The sequence below is a fragment of the Scomber japonicus genome, chromosome 20, assembly GCF_027409825.1.
Source record: "Scomber japonicus isolate fScoJap1 chromosome 20, fScoJap1.pri, whole genome shotgun sequence".
NCBI classification, from domain to species: domain Eukaryota; kingdom Metazoa; phylum Chordata; class Actinopteri; order Scombriformes; family Scombridae; genus Scomber; species Scomber japonicus.
Window position 1 is genome coordinate 19,886,630 of NC_070597.1, and position 14,617 is coordinate 19,901,246.

A 14,617-nucleotide genomic window follows, 5' to 3' on the forward strand; every position below is an offset into this window, starting at 1 on the left:
TTCAATGGGATGGCCGTGACTAAATGGCTCAATAGCGCCCCCTTGAATATTTCATAATTGAACCTCAGACTTCCCGATTGACATAGAAGAATGAAATTCGGTAGGTTTATGTATCATCTCCAGACGCACAAAAACGCCATTTGGACCCATACCCTAAATCCAACAGGAAGTCGGCCATCTTGGGAAAAATGCTCAATTTTGGTGAGTTTTGTGGTCATTTCCAGGCCTCATATTTGAACGCACTAGTCCTAGAGATTTCATCCCATCCACTTCAAATTCACAGAGAGTCAGCTTGAGACATTGGAGATGACAAGTTATCAAAAGCTTTTTTATGACTTCTTCCTGTTGGGCGTGGCTGTGCAAACAATTTCGATGCTTCGCCATGAAGCAGGAAGTCCTTATAACTCCTACAGACATTGTCCCACCTACACCAAATTGCTCACGCATGTAGAGGGTCCCGCCCTGAACACATCTATGCATCAATACTGCTTCATATACACAGCGCCACCTACTGGCCACAGGAAGTCAGCCTCATATGACAAACATTATCCGATTTATATGAAATTTACAGGATGTGTTCTCCACATCACACACTGCAACATGACATGTCATTGGTGGGTGATCTCTAGCACCACCTAGTGGACACATGCAATGTGACTTAGCCCCATCACACAGTGTTCATTACAAGCCCCGGTGCCAAGACGTCTACGTGCCCGCTGTGTCTGCCATGTGACTGCAGCATGCACCGACATGCGCGTACAAGGCGGTGCGTGGGGGCGCGAGGGCCCGTTCATCACTGCTTGCAGTTTTAATTTATATTTTATTTTATGACTTTATTTGACAGGAACAATACAAAAAACAATTAAACAGGTTACAGTAACATGATACACATGTGTTGAATACAGGACTTGTAGCCAAGGCTAATTTGTGACCCTTACCCCTGTTAGACTTTTCTATTCAAAAATGGTCATAACACATTGTATCATCATTAGCAAAAGTACATTAGTTAAATCGAGCACATAATAACTAATGTGATTTTGGTAATGATGATAGCTATGTTATGACCATTTTTAAGTAGAAAAGCATAACCAGGGACAGGGGTCGCATATTAGCCTTGGCTACAAATCCTGTACAACACATCTGTATCATGTTACTGTAACCTCTTACACAGTTTTTTTTCTATCACAGACTCTACACAAACTCCACACCTTATTTTGACCTATTAAATATAGACTACAGCAGGGGTGTCACACATAAGGCCCGCGGGCCAGAACCGGCCCGCCAAGGGGATCAATCTGGCCCACTGGATAAATTGCCTGACCAGAATTTTAAAAAATGATACAAAAGAATATATACATATTGTGGTCATATTTAAACCATTCATATATTGAATAATCAGTAAAAGACTGAGACATAATTGCACTCATTTTTTCTGTAAGACATCTGAGGCTCTTTATCTATTTTGTAAATTAGCTTTATTATAGTAAAATAGTGATTCATATTTTCTTTTCTTTTTTTTTTTTTTGTAAGTCATTACAATTACAATGGCCAGACGTGTTATCTGGCCCACTTGAGATGGAATTGGGCTGTATGTGGCCCTTGAGCTAACATGAGTTTGACACCCCTGGACTAAAAGGTTACCTCACCTCAGGAGCTCTCACTATAGCGCCCTCTAGTTTGCACCATTGTCACTCCTGTGTTTACTTATCGCTTTAAACCGCGTTGACAAGACAATTGGCATGTTGTAGAGACATCAGATTGATGTGTTATTAACCGTGGAGCAGTGTGGGAGCCCCCTCTGATAGTCTCATTGGTATTTGATCCACGGCCCGCCCCCGCCCTCCTCCTCCTCCACGCAGCGCCACTCCGCACACCCGGCGCACCAGCGGGACAGTCCGGCTGTACCACCGGCTCTCTCCGACCCGACAAACTGAAAATACATATTTCTGTTGGAAAGATAATTAAACCGGAGTCAACCGCTGTCTCTTTCTTTGTGCGGAAGCTTCCTGAGGTGAGTTTTTGTGTTGAATATTTTCCTGTAATATTCACTATAAAGACTACAGAGCCCATTATACTCAGTGGTAAATTAATGGGGACTTAATCGCGATGTCTATAATATTCATAGAGTTGCTTGTAGCACTCACACTAACTTTTAAAACTTGACTAAAACTCGTCTATTCATGTAGTTTTAACACTTTGGGTATTTAATAGCTTATAGCCTATCCTGCAACATATGTATAATTTTCATAATCTTTGTTAAAGATGAACATAAATGCCCCCAGTGTTCTTATAAGTGTATTGTGTATTATATCCTTACCTATCACTACTTTTGCTAATGTTCAATGAGAATAATTTCAAAAATGCCTGATGTTATCAGTGTTGCATTACTGTACCATTAATCATTAGCAATGTCATTGTTTTTTCCAAATGAAATGTTTAATCATTAGGTTAGAAAAGGTCTCCTGCTGAGCAGAGAAAGAAAGTAAACAGATAAGGCAAATGTTATCTATCATACATTGTGTTTGTAGTCCTACTGTGTAAGTCGTCTTGAGTGTTGTGAGTGAGTCTTTTCTCAGATCTTTGACATGAAACTCAATCTGCTCCGCGACATATTTATACTCAGCAGCAGCAGCAGCAGTGGCAGCAACAGCAGTATATCATTACTATTTTCCCACTGCAACCGTGGTCAGAAAAAAACTCTGGCAATGCTTTGATTTTTACCACCCCGCCTTGTAATTATAGCAGTAACGTGACATAACTTATCAATTTTCATACGCGTCACTGATTCAGTGGAGGTCGACATGCTGAAGTTGAAGTTGGTGGCCTTGAAGTGTTTTAATTATGGAGACAAACAGGCAGCACCGTGTTGGAATCATTACACGTTGGGGGCAGTGGCCTTATGACCCCTGAAACCTGCCAACATGCCACAAGGGAGGGCCACCATGTGAAATACCACACACACAAGCACACACACACACACACACACACACACACACACACACAGAAACACACACACTTGTTGACCCCCTAAAGCCTGCCAATAAACAAACACGCACAGTGGCGATCGATAAAAATCCAGCCTGCTTTGGTGATTATAACAAAATCCAATAAACAACATGCAGTAATGAGCGTAGTCCTCCTTACTGTGAAGCTACACACTTTTTCATGATACACTGGCTCTGTAGTCTCCCCAGTCCGTCTCCCCCGAGTAGGCATATATCCTCTTTGAGTGCCGTGCTTTGATAATACTGAGTCCCACTCCTGTATCCACTCAACTCAGCTAGCAGCAGATGATTAACATATGCATGTAATATGTTTCCTGTACGTCCACTCGTATGATTTACACTAATGACACAGTACGAAGCGCTTGATTTGGTAAATGAGTGCAGACGTTCCCTGTGGTTTTTTCTCCTTATTCCTTGACTTGAATTTCTTTTCATTTTTTAACCTGAGCTCTACATTCCTGTTAGGGGGTACCCTCTGTGACCCCTGGGTGTCATTGACGCAACCAACAAGGAAAGGGTCAATGGCAGAGGTGTGAACTCTGAATCCTAGTGCTGTATTTGTTTTCACACCAAAGGGTTCCCTTGCCTTTTTTTTTTTTTTTTTGGCCACACATGGTGACGTTGGGAAAACTGCTCCATCATGGTCTGTCGTCACCAAATGGTCACAATTTACAAGATCCAACACCTCATTAAAGTGATCAACAACTATGGCATGCACTCACCCGATGGGTTGCTGCTGTATGGAGGGAAACATGGACAGGCACGGCTCCTAAATCTTGTGAACAAACCTTACATACGGTTGTCATAGTTTTATAAATGACTCAATACTCAACAACTCATGTCAGATATTTTCAGAAACAGATTTGTCGGACTCTGTAGGTTAAAATAATCCAATCCATTGTGATGTTTCAGTTTGAAAGGCAGGGGTAAGCTCATGTCTATTGATTGGCTGCTGTCCAAAATTTGACTGCGTGTGAACTTCTCAGAAGACGATCGATGTGGACAGTTGCAAAGTTTTGCCAGCTCTGGCTAGCCTCCATCCTCCTGCTGCTCTCCCTGAAACTGTTTTGATATTTTATACTCTTTCGGTGTATGTGATGAGAACATAGACACCGAGATCCTACAAGTGCACCGTTGCTGTTGAGTGACAGGAAGCAAGTAGCATTATGCAAAAGTACCAGGGGACACGGGAAAACCGCTTATTCACTTTCTGCCTGGGGGAGTTAGATGAGAAAATATGTTAAATATGAAGTTATGGCCTGTAGTCTGTTAGCTTAGCTTAGCATAAAGACTTGAAACAAGAGGAAACATCTTGCCTGGTGATGAAATCAGCACCTATAAAGCTCACTAATTAAAATGTAATATCTTGTTTATTTAGTCTGTACAAAAACAAGTATGTGGAAACATTTTACGTGTGTCATGTGTGGGAGGGGGCTACTTCCAGCCAAGAAATAGCGTGAAGTGAAGAAATGTTTTTCTAAAAGTGTCACGCTTTTGCTGACGATAGTGAGTTTTACTGGCAAATACCAATATAGCTGTCCGTGTAAGTGTATTTTAACAACCTTTAATATAGAAATATCATATAAGTAGAGAGGGAATGTGTGTGTGTAAGAGAGAGAGAAGAAAGGGAGACAAAAGAAATGAGTTTATTTATGAGCATAGATTAGATATAAACACAAAGAGAGAGGCAACAAAGAGTGCAAATTGGGACTGCCAGCTCCAGCAAATGCAGGAAGTGGAGAGCCTCGGAGAGTATGGATATTTGTTGAAGCATGAAAATGTTTTCTTGGCTGAAGAGGAAGTGTAGCCGTGTTTTGCTTGGATTCAGACTGAGCAAGGATGGTGAAAATAGGAACGTAATTGAAAGTCAAAGGGTGAGTCTAAAAAATGCGGCCTTATCTTGTATGTTTGTTCACCTGGTTAGTGGGGTTAGTGACTGAAGGACATGAGAAGAGAGAGAGGGGGAGAGAGAGAGAGAGAGAGGGAGAGAGAGAGAGAAAGGGGGGGGGGGGGGGGGAGAGACCCGTGTTCAACTCAAAGTCCGACACTGATTTTACTCAAGTGGACCTATAGGAGAGTAAACACTTTTGAGATATTGTCAACACAAATAAGAATTGTGTTTGCGTGTGTGGGGCCCCAACAGCTGCCTTCAGCTTTTCTGAGTCTGTCAAGACACTCAAAAGGACGCGTAAACAGAGATGAAGGGGGGAGAAAAAAAGAGAGAAAATAAAGAAAGAAAACCAGGATTGGAGAAAGAGGAATGGCGAAAAGAGACGAGCAAAGGAAAGAATGAGAAAAAAAAGAATGAGTGAAGGAAAAAGAGGGGAAGATAGAGAAGGCAAACAGAAGAAAAGTAATGATAGAAGGCAAAAAAAATGGAAAAGTAGCAATAGAAGCAAGAGAAGCAGAAAGAGTAAAAAGTGAGGAGAGAGAAGGTAAAAGAACGAAAAAGAAGAAATGGAGATTCAGACCCAAACGTGGTTTCAATCAGAACTGAGGTTGAGAAGGATGTTTGATGGTCGTAATCGAGAGAAAGACTCCACCGACCGATGCTCAGCTCAGGAATGTGTTCGCGCGCGCACACACACAAATGCACACACACACACGGCTCCTATTAGACTGTGGTTACTCTGGTTTATATCCAGCAAAGCCACCTCAAGCTAGTACTGTACACAGTGACATGGAAATATTTTATTGAGCCTGTCTGTGATGTATGAATGCTCTGAAATCCCCTGAATGGTGACTTGCCCAAAGAAAGCAAGGCAAAGCTGTAGCTAATAGCTGAACTAAGCCAAACGTTTTTGTAAAAAATGCCGTACAGTGGCTTATAAAAGCATCTATCTCTCCAATCAAGAGGAATTGGACTGTTTTAGAGTCATAATCTGGCTCTGGGAGTTTGTACTGCTTTGAGCTGAATGCTAACATTGTGCTAAACACAAAGTACACTTGAGGCTGATGGGAATGTCATTAATTTTGAAGCTAAGTTACAGACTATTTAAATTTGAACCTGGTGATGTCACTTAGTGGGACTTTTTGGGATCACCAGTTATTATAATTTACCCTGAGTGCTACATGAATGTCTCTGCCAAATTTCATGTCAATCCATCCAATGTGAGCCTCATGATGGTCCTGGGATTACTAAACATCATTAAGATACATCATCTGGGAACCACAACTGTCTAAACAAAATATTTTACTAATCTCTATTGAGTAGCTGTATTGATATGTCATTGGATGTGTTGAAATATTTCAGTTTGGACCAAAGTAGTGGACCGAACGACCAACATAAAAAAAGAGTCATGAATTATAAGGCAAAGAAACAATGAATACAATAGATTGTTGTTGACCAATCTATGACTGTGTGTTCCTAATATGCATTTTCCTGATTTGATCCATCCACCAGGACCTCTCTGGGTCTTTTATGTCTCAGCCTCCACAACCTTTCCTATTTTTTTCTCTTCTCCTCTCTCATGTCCTTCCATCGTTCATCCCTCCTACCCTCACATTTTGTCCCTCTCGCTTCCTCTCCTCATCTGACCTTTTCTCCTCTCTTCTGTCATTTCTCTACATCCATTTCTTTCATCCTTACTTCTTCCCCAATTTGCCATCATCCCCCTTCACTCCTATTTGTGAAAATGAAACTTAGCTCTCTTCATCACTTCTCAGTCTGCAGCCTCGCTTCAGTTTAAATTGACTCTCTCCCTCCACAAAGTCATTTTCTGTTTTACTCCCTCTCTCTCTGGCAGGAATCAGTTTGACTGAACCACTGGACCAGACTCAGCCAAGCCTTGTCCAGAGAGAAGCACCCATCTGGGGGTAACGGAGAGGATGAAGGATTAGGGGATAATCCAAGGTATGTCCACATCCCCCCTGTTGAGAGGTCCCCCTATTCTTTTCCAATGTCCAAAGCACGGACAGGCAGGCTGCTACAGGGATTATAGCATTACACTTATTACCTTTTAAAGAGTCTGTTTTTTCATCCTCACTGTGCTTTTTCAGACCATTTATCTGACGCCTGAGGGTGCTGGCTTCTGTATTTGTGTGACTCTGAAAACACACGGGCAAGTGCAAAGAAGAACCACAGAGTAGGGAAAGAGAGTTCAGTTGGATAGGAGTCCATGTGCAGATAAAGTGAGCTTTGGCCAGAGGGTCCAAACACATAAGAGGAGTCGACCCCCTCAGAGTTGTGGTCAAAGGTCTTTAACAGGATTACAGGCAGAGACAAAACACCAGAGCTTTCCGTAAGCACAGTCAGGGTAATTAATGGCCCCATGTGTATTCCTGTAATCCAGTAGGTTATCAATTAGACTGGGGTTTTTCTTGTGTAACCTTGATACAGCAGGACAAAGTTTTGCCCTTATTGGGAAGAGCATAACTGCCTTTGTGTCTGCGGACTGCGGTCACTGGGGAATTATTTTGAAACGGAGAGGTGGCCCGTCACTTCATGGGAACATGCACAAGGCCCCTGCAGACTCACGGCATCTCAGATTCAGCATCACACCTTGGTATACTGGTCTCCGGCGTCCCTTTGTGAGCCTCGATATGGCTCTGCTCAGCGCTGGTATGTGGCGCGTTTCCTCTCCGTTCCCAGATGCCCCTCTTAAAACGCCAGCCAGGGGAAGTGGAGCGGAGGGCCTGGGACTGCGGTCAGCAGCAAATTAGAAGGGCTGCCTTGGACCTGACGCAATCCCCATCTCATGAACCATAGCAGGTCATTAATGAAGCCAGACGGGGCTGTGCATGCGTGGGAGGCCCGCCGACATTTAGCTGCTGCAATGGAAAGCTTTTAAAGAGAACCAGAGGTCCTTGTCAGGGCTGCCTTATGCTATCAAAATATTTTAGAATTGGATATCCATTACTCTGCTGGCAAAGAACAACACGTGAGAAAAAGCCAATTTTTTTGTCTGGCTTCATTGCAGACTTGCAGACTTACAGAAGTATAGAGCTCAGAAACTGACAGAAGGCAGTAAAGTAAAAATGTAACAGAATACATCAACTCATAATACTGTTAGTTAAACAGGTGTAATCAGATGTCAAAAGAAATATAAAGTTTTATACTTTTCCTTTAACGTCTAATCAGTTTGTTAAAAAGCGCTAACGATGCAGCTATTGTACGATAATGTTATAGAGACAGGAGTATGCTAACGGAGAGTTGCTAATTAATGTTAGCTTGGTTTGTTAGCGTTATTTTGGCAGCTAAAATAATTTTGCTACTGTTACAATAATGTAGTGTATGGCTGCTTCACATTATTTAGTGTAGCTGTTTTACGTTAGCTGTACCTGCGTTTTCGTTAGCCACTTCATCCTCTCATTTGAAATATGCAGAAAAAAGGAAAAAAATAGATAAATGATTAAACTTGCCCTGAAAAAAGGAGTTGAAAATTGAAATATGGTAGTACAGATAATTAGAAGAGTAAAATGTATATATAATATTGATTTATTTCATCACATACAAAGCTTCCTGTTTCTATTTCTTAACTGTTAATACTATTCATTCATATATTCTGTTACATTTTTGGCTTGTCTGATAACCTTTTACTTCCTTTCATTGGTTGGCTGCACACACAGGCAGCATGGCAGCACTGCAGTGATCTTGTTATCAGGAAATTTTCATTATCTCTTCCTGTCCCGCTGAGCATACTTTGCCTGTTTATAAACAAATCTGAGCCTGTTGAATGAGGGCTGCTGCTCTGCTTTAAAAGTGTGATAAGTCTTCTCGGTGAAATGTAAAATGAACTTTGTGTAACCTTACGCCAGTCAACACGGGATAAAATGGTAGCAGGAATTCCCTGAATATCCACCCATTTTAATGGACAAGAAGCAGACTTTGGTTTTTGTTGCACACGGGAGTGACTGTGGTCTAAATTTAGATGGTTCCAGACCGGCGGACCTTTGGAACGCGGGATCCTAAAAACCTGCGGAAAGACAGATCTGCTCAAAATGCAGCGAGTTTACTTTACAACTAAATACAGTATTCAGAGTAGGGCAGTGTCGTGGTCTCTCACTGAATCCTAGCTCCTCAACTACCACTGAATAAACTGCAAATGTCATCCATTTCTCTTAAAATCCCTCCAAATCTAATACATCCCTGTCTACATTTTAAAGATAGATGTTTTTTCCCTGTTTTTACTCTCGATAGATGGTTCCATGGTGCGACCACAGAACCGTTTGCAGCTGGACTCGGACCTATTTCTGAGCTCATGTCGACAAAGCCAAAGCCCAAAGCAAGTGGGGGAAACCAGGCGACCTGACCACACTCCAACTGGCTCGGCTGCTTCCAGGAACACAACTGCATAGTGTTCTCCTCAATTTATGTCCGTTTAATTCCGCCAGCTATGCATAACAACAAGCTACAAAGAGTGGGACAAATTTTGGCTTGCACATGATAAACAGAGATAATATTCCAGTGAACTATTTGGCTCTGCAAGGCCTGGAGTTCAACTTTTCAGCCGTAGAAATTACACGGTTTCAAGATCTTGGAATAACCTTTGAGAGTTTGATTTTGGCATAAGTCTAAGAGGAGAAAAATTGAAGTTTTGTAGTTCAGTTTTGCCATTCAGTGGGATTAAAGGCAATTTCAGACGTTGTTTGAAGTCTATTTTAAAGAAATACAAGCCATTCACCTTCTGTGACCATGAATCTTCAGGAAAAGCTCTCAGGCCTAAAAGGTCTGGTCTCTCATAGCAAGCGCCGCTTTAAAGGCGACCTCACGGTGGAAATGATCAGCCCCCCTCTGGGTGACTTCCGCCACACCATGCACGTCGGCCGGGGCGGCGATGTGTTCGGGGACACCTCCTTCCTCAGCAACCATGGCGGGACAGCCAACGGGAACAACGCGGAAACGGATTCTATCTCCAGCCCCGACAACAAGATCGGCGCGTTCTTCTCCAGGACAATCCGTCAGATCAGGAGGGGCTCAGACAACCAACCCAAAGAAGGACCTAAGGAGCTGTCACCTCCGCCCCCCGCCGTTTCTCCAATAATCAAGAACGCCATCTCCCTTCCCAGGCTGGATGTGGATATGCCCAATGGGAGTCCAACCACCAAGGTGCTCTTCCCCAGTTCTCAAAGCACACCAGAGGAAAAGAAAAGCTCTTATGGTGAGCATTTATTTGCTTTTTATAGCAAAAATTTTATATATTGTTAATTTTTTATGTGTCACCCAATGGTTTTATTGTTTTGGGCCCTTTTCAAGAGAGAAAGAGCTAAAGGAGAATTAATTTTTGACTTAAATGTGCCAGGTGGATGCAAATGCTGATGTGTTAATAAGCAACTGTTTGCCATATTATCTAAAGTGTGAGGGTGTGTCAGCTCGTTTCCTTTACCCTCAAGTGGCCAAAAAAATCAATTAACAAACTCATCCAAATTGTATTTCTACTACAATTACTGTCTGAATGTGTGTAGGTGGAAAGCAGCATAGTAGGAGAAAAACTGTGGTTTTCTCTTGTTGTTACACAAAGTTACTGCTCCTGAGGTTCAAATCAGGTTTTTAGATCAGTGAGAAAGTCAAATATATCATCAGTGGAAATTTTTTGTCATGATGTCATGTCATGTATTTTTGCCCAGTTGTTCAAGGAGCAAAGTACTCCACCAAATCCCAAAATTGTCCCTAAGATTAAGGTTAGATCTCCTCCTTCAAATTGAACGTTAGTGTTGCAAAACAAAAACATGGGGAAAGGTCAAACGAGTTAACTCATGTTAACGGGAATCTGCAGAGAAGTGGCAACCATCTGTGGAGCTGCAGTGAAACTCGTTCGTCAGTTTTACCCGCTAATGTAGACAGATTTACCCCAGATGTCCTTATGAATCACCTTGGCTCATAATCAGCAGCTCTTGCACTGATAACACAGAGATCCAGACAGAGCTGGCAGCAAGCTGTCTGAGAGGCTGTTTGAATGACCCACATTAACACCATGCTCATGGCTCACGCAGTCTGACATCCCCTGTGTGTGTGTGTGTGTGTGCGAGTGTGTGTGTTTGTGAGAGAGAGAGAGCAAAGAAGAAGAAAGGGAAAAGAAAATAAGTTTATTTATGAGCATCAATTAGACATAAACAAAAAGAAGAATGCAACAAAGAGTGCAAACAGGCACTCCCAGCTGTGTCTGAAGGGTTTGATGTAAATGCAACACAGATGAAAAGTTAATTATTATTTTTCAATTTAACATCTTTATTTTATATCTCAGCATGTGACAGAGACATTGCCTACTAGCAAGACTTTCTGTGCACATTAAAGAAATGAGATATAATGTGTTAATTAGTGAACTTTGTCGATGATGGCAGATGTTTTATTGACGGGGCCAGTCGAGCTGTTTTCGCCTGCTTCCAGTCTGAAACAATGTTAACTAAGCTAACTTCCTGCCACTTAAGATAACACACATTTCCATCTATATGAGTCTTTTGGTGTTGTGGTCATTAATAAGTAATTGATTGAATATGTATGTCCTGATAAAAACATTTTCCTCACAAATCATCAACAAAAACTAATACACAGCTCACTTTTCGACCGATAAGCTCCCACCAATCACTCCAGGAGTTGATTACTGATCCATAGATTACTTCTTTCACACTCTCTGCTTGAAACTGTTAATCTGTGAAATCAGATGCTGTTTCCTTGGGTTGGAATGAAACCCCCTTTGGACTCCCGGCCATTTGTAGCATTGGCATTGAGAAGTGATGCTGTAATCTACCAGTTTAGATCCTGAAGGCAGTGGAGTGAGAGTGTGTGACTTGTTAAGTGATCTGGCAGCGTAGGGCAGATGATTCACTGTTCAGAGAGCAGAACAACTCAGCACTTTGGGGACAGGAGTTTGTTGGCTTGTTGAAACAGGATGTACTACAATGGGTTTATACCGCCCCCTATCTGAATTGTATATTAACTGAAGCTAGTCCTGCCAGGAGTGTGACTTTTTAAGAATTGGAATGATATTTAGTTGTTGAAATAAGACACGTTATTGCACATGGAAAGTCTTAAGAGCAAAGCTGGTAATAGAAAAAAAATAGCTATAATAATACCCTGTGATTTTAGGTTACAACCCATAAAAATCAACATGATACGCCATGCAAATTGTATGAAAAGAGGTAACATCAGTATCCAAATGTATGAATTAGACTCACTTATCTGAGTTTGGTTCTGTCACATTGAAAATGTCTTGTCAAGTTGTTTTCCTAAAAACAAAGCAGCTTGATTTATATCTTATTAGTATTAGAACAATTAAAGATATATATACCTCATTTTGATTGCTGAAAACTAATGTATGCAATTCAAATACAGTCTTATTGGTGTTTATCTCTCTTCATATACAAGTAATAGTTCATCATTGCTGAGGGCTCACTCTCATGTCTGTACAATACATCTGAAGCTACAACCAGCAGCTGATTAGCTTAGCTTAGCACAAAGACTGGAAACAGAGGGAAATTGCTAGCCTGACTTTGTCCAGAAATAACAACATATGCCATCTAAAGCTCACTAATTAACAAAAAAGTCAATAAATGGTTTTACAGGGGATTTAAGGGCTGGACTACTTCGAGGTAGGCCACAGTGACTTCATGTGGATTTTCTGCTGGTTGCCTGGCAACTCTAGGAAGTCAATGCACCCTGGCATAAAATAGTAAAACCACAGCTTCTCGTTTTTAAGCTTACACTTTTAGAGAGGCTGGTAGGTAGATTTTATAATCTTCAGACAGAGCCAGGAAAGCCCTCTGCCACTGCTTCCAGACTTTATGCTAAGCTACGTGTCTCCTGGCTTCATACATACAAATCAAAATGAGAATGGGAGAGTTCCTTTTAAAATTCGAATGATACATTTGAAAAAGTAGACTACAAACCCTCTACACAAAATACCTCTGATTGATTTTCACGTGTTCATATCTGTGTGCATTCCTCAGGTTTGGAGTCTGGCTTCGTCACTCTGCCTCGCCTCTCTCGCTCTGAGCGTCAGCAGCCCTCCATCTCCCTCCCCACCTCCTGCCCCCCTGGCATCCACCGTGGCTCTCTGACCGACCCTACCGATGCCATCTTGTCCACCTGCTCTGCTTCAATTGTGACCTCTGAGCCCATAAAAACCACAGCCACCACAGCCTTCTCTGACTCACTTCCCTCCCTCACCTCCCTGGACACCTTCACCTTTGACCTCGGCCCCTCCCTCATGAGCGAGGTTTTCGGGCTAATCGACTGCCACCCAGAGGAGCACAGCCATGCCTGGGAGGGAGAAGAAGTGGGGTCAGCGTGCGGGTTGACCAATGACGGATCGGAGATGGACTCTGCCACTATCTCATACGTGGATTCCCTGCTGAAGGAGGACTGCGGGGGAAGGAAGAGCCCGCACGGGGCCGAATGGGATGATGAAGGGGGTAGCGGGATGGAGGTGAACGGAGTTGGGCTTTCTGTTAAAGTACCTGATGTAGTGATGGGTTCTCCTGAACGGGTGAGGTTAGGGATGGGGATGGAGAGCGAGCGGTTCCAGAGCGCCACAGATGTGCTCGCACGCCATTATGGGGTCAGCAGCCCCTTAAAGGGACAGAGCAGGATGGAGGCTGCTGATTCAGAGAGGATGATCATCAGCCAGCCACAGAAGAAAATGTCCTACAGTTACATGGATGATGAAGATGAAATCAAAGTCTGAACTGAGGGAAATCGAGTTTTGACACTTAACTAAAAAATATTTTTCTGATGTATGATTCCTCTTTAATTCCAATCAATCATCTAAAATCTTAGTATGGACAATGAGGCCGGCTCGGTGGATTGTTTTTTTTTTTGATGCAATGACGCTGCAAGGAAGTACAGTTCTAATGCATACCTGTTTCTGAATGTATCTAAAAGAAATGAAAGACTTTCAAGCTCAGCAGGAAAAAAGCATACCGCTTTTTTTTTTCTTTTAAACAAAAAGGTTATGACTTGTGAGGATGTGGTCAGATTGCATGACTCTCAATGGAAATACCAACATTACTCAATGTAGAAGTTGTAAAGCATGCCATTCACTTTAAACATTACACACTTCCTTGAAAGGAAAAGATTTACAGTGTGAGTCCAGGTCACTTAAGAGAAAACGAAGAGGATGTGGGGATTTAACAAAAAAAAAAAAAAAGAAGTAATCCAACTCCAACGCTTTGGGCATCACTACAATCTCTTGTCAAACTTTTCGCTCAGGAATACACTACCAAGAAAGAAAAAGGGAAGATTACTAACGAGAGATCTGGAATCTCAGGATTTGTGACACAACCGCTTCGTAGGATAAGCCAGGAAAATGCAAACATCTCAGTTATTGAACTTCCACGGACTGAGGGAATACGACAAGTCATACTGGTATTTGCTAGTTGCAACTAAAGGCTGAACCATATAAATGTTTATTTTATGCTGCAGACCTTCTATATAAATACTCTGTGCACCTTTTATGATTATGAAGTCCGACTCCTGTATGGCTTTTTATAGAAGAATCCTCATTTATATGTCCTTTTATACAAATGTACATAAAGATATCAACTGACCTCCTATAAATATGCACCTTCAGTACATAGTGCAGTTCACATTCATATGCTGCAGTCAATACCAATGATATACTATGATGTTATAAATTGACAATAAATATGTTTTTAATTAGGTTGAATACGCATTT

General features: G+C 41.9%; 1 protein-coding gene across 1 annotated transcript; it reads left to right on the forward strand.

Annotated features, from left to right (window-relative positions):
- The first annotated feature begins 1,872 nt into the window (after nt 1-1,872).
- cdc42ep1a (CDC42 effector protein (Rho GTPase binding) 1a) lies at nt 1,873-14,601 on the forward strand. The gene is made up of 4 exons (XM_053340913.1): nt 1,873-2,011; nt 6,752-6,858; nt 9,145-10,105; nt 12,891-14,601. Exons 3-4 carry the CDS (start codon nt 9,640-9,642, stop codon nt 13,625-13,627), a joined length of 1,203 nt encoding a protein of 400 aa, XP_053196888.1. The 5' UTR covers nt 1,873-2,011; nt 6,752-6,858; nt 9,145-9,639; the 3' UTR covers nt 13,628-14,601.
- The last annotated feature ends 16 nt before the right edge of the window (nt 14,602-14,617 follow it).